This window comes from Fukomys damarensis, unplaced genomic scaffold (assembly GCF_012274545.1).
Source record: "Fukomys damarensis isolate Sample0158 unplaced genomic scaffold, DMR_v1.0_HiC HiC_scaffold_24, whole genome shotgun sequence".
Lineage (NCBI taxonomy): Eukaryota > Metazoa > Chordata > Mammalia > Rodentia > Bathyergidae > Fukomys > Fukomys damarensis.
The window spans coordinates 45994303-46002271 of NW_022900936.1; the positions used below are offsets into that span (position 1 = coordinate 45994303).

Below are 7969 nucleotides of genomic sequence, written 5' to 3' on the forward strand. Positions count from 1 at the left end.
AGAAAGAAAATGACATTTAACTGGGGCATAAAGGAGGTAGCATGACTCCTGGCTCAGTGCCTTGGAAGAAGTCTTTTTATATGCCAGGAAACAGACCCCTTTGTCCCTTTCTTGTTTATCTGAATAATATCTAACTAAAACCACATGGGATAAACATTAGAAGTGAGAAAGAATCCAGAATGGGTAAAAAAGATGTGACAGAGTTTAGACATCATGTGAAAGATTAGCTATTACACATAATCAAAAGTCAAATGTTTATTGAATTTTCTCATTTTAGAATGACCCAATCTTAAGAATTAAAAACAACTATTTTCAATGACTGCAGACTATGAACTTATTTTCTATTGAGAATCTTAAGGATCGATACTGTATTGTTTCTTTCATTTTGTTAGTGTTTGGTAGGCTTCCCAATTATGCTAATATTGAGGTAGGATAGAAGAAAAATAGGTAGAAAAGAGACAAAGAAATCATGACAAAAAATTGTACTTTTAAGAAGACTGCAACTTCTGGGCCTCCACTGAAGTTACCCAAGGAGATCCATATCAGCATTCTCTTGGTGAAATTTAGGTCCTTCCCTTCCAGATGTGTGTGTGTGTGTGTGTGTGTGTGTGTGTGTGTGTACACTCAAAATTCCACAGGAATATTTAAATCCCATAAACTGGCTTAAGTGAGAAAGTAAAGAGCAGGAACCTGGTCCTCCAATAGAGGAAAAGGTTTAGACAATCTAGAGAATGTTTAAATTACCTTTCCAAAAATAACAAAACAAAACAACTGGGCTCATACCTGCCATATGGGTTGTTACAATTCAGGAGGGTAAGGCAGAGGCTACCTTTACCTGGAGTTTCCATGTCAAGAGAAGCATAAAAGTTTCTCATTCCAGAAAATAATGTGCCTTATTTCCCTGAGTCCCACACTCTTGATAATGTATTTAAATTTGACTAATAAACCTTTCCTGTGTCTCTTACTAACACATTCGGAAATTTCTTTTTCCACAAGAGTCAGTGATCCAACCCATCATATGCTTAGAGCAGGCTTGGTTCCATATCTCAGCTTTGGGAACTTTCTCAGAGCCTGTCTGGTGACAATCTTATTTACTAATATGTTAGATATAGAGTGATGCAGGGAAGGCAGAAAACATGAGGGCCACATATACCTTCTTCTCAATTCTTAACTGAGTACAAAATCCTTAATTAAATATCCTAACAGTTTTTGCTGGGCATGGTGGCACATGCCTGTAAGTCTAGCACTCACGAGGATGAAGCAAAAGGACTCTTTCAAGTTCAAGGCCTGCCTGGGCTACACAGTGAGTTCAAGGCCAGGCTAAACTACATAGGGAGACCTTGTCTCAAAAAACCAAATCATACATTCATTCATACATACATACATATATATATATATATATATATATATATATATATATATATATATATACACACACACACACACACACACACATACATAATATCTTAACAGTTCTCTTGGTATTCAGTAACAGACATTATTACAATCTTGTACTGAGTCCCTACCATGTTCCAAACACTGAGTAGTAAGGCACTAGAGATAAAATGGAAATGAGAAAGATGAAGTATTTGACCTCATAGAGAGCTTATAATGAGAAAAAGAAAATTCTGGCATTTTCTTGTTTCACTACACTATCTCTGTAATTATGGCATTTGCTTGTTTATTTATTTTCTGTTTCTCATTATAAGCTCTTTGTGGCATCTCATTATAAGTATCAAAAATGTTAAATATCAAATTTATTTAATAAATATTCTCTTTTTATATGTCCTCTCCTAACCTCAATTACCATGTTTAAACTGTGATTCACTCTGTCTGTCTCTCTCTCTCTCCCTCTCCACCCCCCCAAGAAAACACAAGAGTTTATTTAGATCACAGTATGCTGTCAAGGGGGACAGTGGGTGACTTTCCAAGACAAAAATCCTATAGTCAGGATGAGCGACTGGAGTTTTTTTTATGAGTTTGAGGGCATGAAAAGGGGACATAGGCAGCAAATGTGATTATCTGAAGAATGTCTTTTCCTGGATCTTTTTCTTTTCTTAGTACATGTTTGTAGTACATAATAAATTTTCCTGGATCATGCAGTACCTTGTAGCTCTTTGGGAACACTTGTATTTTTAAAAATGATATGTTTAGAGTTGCAATATTGCAAGATTATTTTCCTCTGGCTTGCAGAAGACTTTTAGCTTTACTTAAGAGAGTGGTAGGCAGTCTATATATAAACAGTTTTTTTAGAGAAGTTAGGTCAGGACTCCTTGGGTGGAATAAACAGGTCTTAAATCAAAAGGTTCATTGCTGTATTATTATCACCTGTCAAAATCAGGGATGTCTTTAACTGGAGTTCTTTTGTTGCAGGGTGGCTTCAACTTGAGTTTGGCTGTTAGAAGTTTTAACCCTTTTGTTCTCCAGGGAAAGCTATGACATTCTCCCTCCAACATAACAGCAAACTCAAATCACTGACAAAGGTTGAAGTGGTCACATCTGTAACTACTTTGAGCTGAGCAGGGACATTATTAGGGTCCTCTTGAGCTTACTGACTGCCAGGGGGTGGCCATAATTTTCTCTTTAACTGATCCTGGCAGGCCTTATCCATCAGCATAAGTTCCAGACCAATAAAGACATTCAAATTAAGGTTGACTATATATCCAAATTTGTAAGTGACAGTTCCACTTGTTGCTCACTGTAACTTTTTTTTTTGTACCAAGGATCAAACTTGGGTCCTTGTGCTTGCAAGGCAGGCAGTGGAACCACTGAGCTAAATCCCCAGCCCATCACTTCAACTAATTAATAGATCCATCTGTTCTTCTCTCCCTAGTTCTCTCCCTATTCCCACTCTCTTTCTCCAAAATTATAAAAAATTCAACCAACTTACCTATGTAATAATCATCATTATTGCTGTTGTTGTTTTAATGGGATGAAACAAACTCTCACAGCCATTTTTAAGGCAAGCCTAATACACTGAAAACACTAGACATTAAACAATTAGGATTTAAGTACTATCTAGTTATGTCACTCACTAGTTGTTTGCCTATAGTCAAATTATTTAAACTTTATTAGTCTGCTTCCCCATCTAAAAAAGGTAAGATATAATTTACATGTCCTATTTATCTAAAAGCACTGTTATAAAAGGAAAAAAATGAAATAAGGTACATAAGTGTACCTTGTAAACTACAGATAAATGTCTATATTAGCTTTTTAAAAAAATGTAAATTCTTGCCAGGCATGGTGACGCATGCCTGTAATCTCAGCACTCAGGAGGCTGAGGCAGGAGGACCATTGTAAGTTCGAGAAAAACCTGGACTACACAGTAAGTTCCAGTTCAGTCTCAACTACACAGTGAGTCCCTGTTTCAAAAAAACGAAACAAAAATGTGTGTGTGTGTGTGTGTGTGTGTGTGTGTGTATGTATGTATAAATTCTTTATGAGACTACTCAAAGCATTATAAAGCAAACTGTAGGCATGGGTAAAGGGTGAAAGCACTATGCTGCAGCAATCATCTGAGTTACTACTGTCTAAGAAGTAACTCCCTCCTTTCACCTATCCCAAAATACTTCTCCATAGTTTTTAATGTTACTCAAAATATACTTGGGCAGAAATTCAGCTAAATTGTGCAAACAAATATGGTATTTCACATAATGTTATATCTGTTTAAATAGTAGCATGTCAGGGACCTAAACAGGCAAACAAACTCAACATCTTTATTACAGATAGTATATAATGTATGTGGACTACAGTGGTTAAAGAAAAAGTACAAAGCAAAACAAACCAACAAAAAGGCAGTGAAGCAACCAAAGATTAACAAAGTAGGAAACTGTTGTACATATAAGGTAGAGAGCAAAGGTATCTCCGCCAGATGAAAACTGGAAATCTAGCAGATCTATCTAGTGGGACATGCACTCAGAGGAAATACATTCTCTTAAAAAAAAAAAAAAAAATCATGGCTCAAGACAAAAAGAGGGGAAAAAAACCAGCTTGGCCATTTAATTCTTTGCCCTCCTACTTTTAGTGTCATACAAGACATGCATCTAGAAATGCAGCCTGTAAGAGTCAGCCTCCTTGTCACAGGAAGCACAACAGTGAAAGGGTAGCAAAGACTCTCACAGCAAAGAGGCCCAGGACTTGCATAAGTGGCAATTCTTCCCACTCTAGGTAATACCAAAAAGAAGCCACTTTACTAAAATAGTGCAGTTCCTCTGTTTTGTTACTTTCTCTTAAAACTTAAGTACATCAGAGAATTGACTTACGAAAGATCTGGATTATCTTCTGTTAAATTATTCTCCTTTCTTGTCAAGCATTTATAGAAAAAGCTACTAAAAATGTGACTTCGTTCAACAAGTTCATCTGATGCCTTCTCCAATATAAGATACCTATAAGGTAGCAATCCCAAAATAGTAAGTTATTTTTAAGTTTTACCTGGCTTTCTCCAACTATCTTATTTGTTCTGGAAACCACTGATGTATATACAATTAGATTCAAAGCAATCTTTTCTCTTATTTCAGCTTTCAGTTTGTTCCCATCAAGATAATTTAAAGTAGAAATTGCCTATTCATTCATTTAAATAACATATATTTATCAAATTTCTAACATACCAAACACCACTTCTACACTAGAGACACAAAACAGGGGTGGGGCAAATTGAACTCACAATTCAAGTAAGGGAAGAGAGAAGTAAATAATCACATAAACAAATGTAAGACTGAAACTGTGATGTTCCCAAATAAATCTAGACTGTTTTTAGTAATTTAAATATGATGAATCTCTAATTTCTTAATCTATTTTAATACTAAAACAATTCTTCAACATAACCTTATAATTAAATAATTTAGTGATTAAACACCTCATAATTCAGGAGTTTTCTTAATAGTTTATTCAGGTTTCAAAATGACTTTGCAATTGCTTGTTTAAAAAAAAAAAAGAAAACTTAGTACCTAGGGTTTACTAACCATAATACGGGCAAGAGCTAAGTATCTCTTCAGACTGAAGAGAACCTCAGACATCTACAGAAAGAATCTTTCTCAAATATTTAGTAGAGTACTAACCACTCTGTGTGTGTGTGAAGTATGTAACCAAGCTGGGGAAAGAACTACCCAAAATGATTAGTGGGAATGAAATCCAACATCCACACATAAGGAATGATATCTATTCCTAGTAGTCAGACTGGAAAGCCTTGTAATTCATATGACAATGGATGGAGTACTCAGAAGTACTCAGTACTTCCCCATAGTGGGAATTAATTTGTTAGTCTTATTAACAAATCTTAAAAATAAGACACTTGGGGCCAGGGATTTGGATCAGTGGTTCCGCCACCTGCCTCTCAAGCACAAGGGCCTGAGTTCAATCCCCGGTACCAAAAAATAAATAAAAAATAAGACACTTGATGGCTAGGGATGTAGCTCAGCAGCACCACACCTGCTTGGTAAGTGCAAGGTCCTGAGTTCAATTCCCTGTACTGGAAAGCGGGGGGGAAGCACTTGAGAACATTAAACTGTGTTCATATAACTGGCCTGTGTCCCAGAACAAAATTAAAGCAAAAATAATATAAATTTTAAAATTCTAACACCTAATAAAAAATTACCAGATGCAAAGAAGTCAAAAACATATGACTCGTAATGGAAGAGAAAAATCAGTCAAGTGAAGACAACCCAGAATTGATACAGATGTTAGACTAAGAAAAGGACATTAAAATAGTTATGATAACTATATTCCATACATTCAAAAACTTAGAAAGGATACAAAAAAGACCCAAATTAAATTTCAGAAGATTAAAATCTACACTTTCTGTAAATATAAATGATCACGGAGATTCTGAGCTATTTCAGCTGGAATAAAAATAATGTATCAGTAAAACAATAGGGTTTAGGTAAGATGACAGTAAATTTAATTTGGGAAGGATCTGAAAAGTAATTAGGAGATATCTTAAGTGTTAGAAAGTTAGCTCTAGGGATGCAATACAAAATTAAGCCTTTTATTTTAAAATCTTGCATATCTGTCCCTTCAGCTTCTGCTATTCAACAAATTAAAAAAAACTAATGGAATTGTGATGCAGATTTTTTTAAATGACAGCTAACTTTTATTGTGCTTAAAGATACAATAGATAACTGAATAGAATTGCCTCATTTCAGTTCCCAAAGTGCTTTATAATAATGTAGGATGGTACCTCTGTACTCGTTAATTAGTTCTAGAAGGCACAAAAAATACCAAACAAATTGTCTGAGCTGGAAAGGGCAGTAAATCTTGAGGCAATCAAAACCAACCAGTTCTGGCCGGGTGTGGTGGCTCACGCCTGTAATCCCAGCACTCTGGAGGCTGAGGCAGGAGGATCTCTATGAGTTCAAAATCAGCCTGGACTACATAGTGAGTTCCAGGTCAGTCTCAACTACATAGTGAGACCCTGTCTCAAAAAAACAAAACAAACAAACAAAAAAAAAACTCAACAAGTTCTATCTTGTGTGTTGAGTACCAAACAAAGAACAAAGCCTGGGACAAAATTTTCATGTCAAAACACACTGAATCTGACTAGTTTCAAAGCAGTTGAGTACCAACTATGACTGTAAGTACTTGCTTTACCATTATAATACAGTAGTCAAAGAAGTAAAATTAAAAAAACAACATATACAAAGTAGAGCAAACAAAAAAGCAGTAGCTCTGCTAACATACATAGTATCCATGAGATGCAAAGAAACAACTGAAATTGAGTTAGTTAAACTTTAATGAAATTTTGGTGAACAAAAAATTTTCCATATTTGAAATCTTGGTAGGTTAATTTTAACTAGAGGTAAAATAACTCAGACATTTTAAAAGTTTCACAGTAAAACTATAAGAGAAATAAGAAGATAACATCATTATACGTACTTGAGGTAAAAATCAATGATTACATCATTAAGAAACTCTCCTTCTTCTAAACATTCCAGATCTTCATTAGTTACTCCTAGTCCTCCTTTAGTAGGTGGTGGAGGATATACAATCAATCTTTTAAAAAGTAAAAATAAAGTTAATAGTAATGAAAATTCCAGCATCTAAGAACTTTCTTATATGAAACATAAACTTGGCAGTAGTAGTCTACATAACTAAAATCTGTAGGGTAAAAATATTTGACAGGGCATATACAATTACATTTTCCTTCATTTTTAAAAGTTACTAATTGTACTCTTACTGCATACTGTCATTTCTTTTCCAATCATTCCACTGTAGGATAGTCTCAAAAGAGTCTTATCTCAATATTAGCCTCAATACTTTGTCTAACCAGTACACTTTATCTTACAGTTATAACCCACTGAGAACATCCTCTTCTGCACAATTTTAAACTTTCAACACTGATATACATTTTTCTATTTCCCACTTTCCAATTCTAAGGTTAAATCCCCAAGATCAATTCCTTTCCACTCAGAAATCCCAACAAACTATGCTTGCCTTCTGATGGTGCACAACTGCTCGATGAAAAAGTAACACAAGCACCAGTCGGGAAAGTTTTCCATGACAGAGTACTTAATATGTAAAATTTAAGAGACCATAAGGGCAAAATATACTGAGATCACAACCAGATAGTTATCAGAGGACAGATGACAATTCATAAGCATTTTTCTGGCACCCTCCTTAAAGCTTAGAAATAAGACCAGCTATGCATTTCAGGCTAAGATTCTGGAATAGACAGAGAAGTATTTGATGGGCAAATGTAGTAACAATAGAAGTCCAGTATATAAAGTTCAAGAAGCTAGGCATCATCCATCCATTAATCTTGGTATCATGGCACTTAAATCTAACAATAAAATGGAAAATCCTAAATGCTAATTTGACAATGGCTATCTTACTGGCTATATTCCTACTGTAAGCTTTCAACTGCTAAAATAAAATTTAAAAATTTAAATTAAAAAGGGCCAGGGATTTAACTCAGCGGTTTGGTGGCCTGCCTCACAAGCGCAAGGATCCAAGTTCAATCCCCGGTACGAAAAAA

General features: G+C 35.1%; 1 protein-coding gene across 6 annotated transcripts in view; it reads right to left on the minus strand.

The window, feature by feature from the left end:
* Senp7 (SUMO specific peptidase 7) overlaps window positions 1–7969 on the minus strand; it is a 163832-nt gene that overhangs the window by 8924 nt on the left and 146939 nt on the right. For all 6 annotated transcript variants that reach the window (XM_033768182.1, XM_010614766.3, XM_010614749.3 and 3 more), the window contains 2 exons: window positions 6871–6987; window positions 4263–4385 (listed from right to left, as the gene is read on the minus strand). In XM_033768182.1, the coding sequence (XP_033624073.1) occupies window positions 4263–4385; window positions 6871–6987 (240 nt within the window). The remainder of the gene's footprint in view (window positions 1–4262; window positions 4386–6870; window positions 6988–7969) is intronic.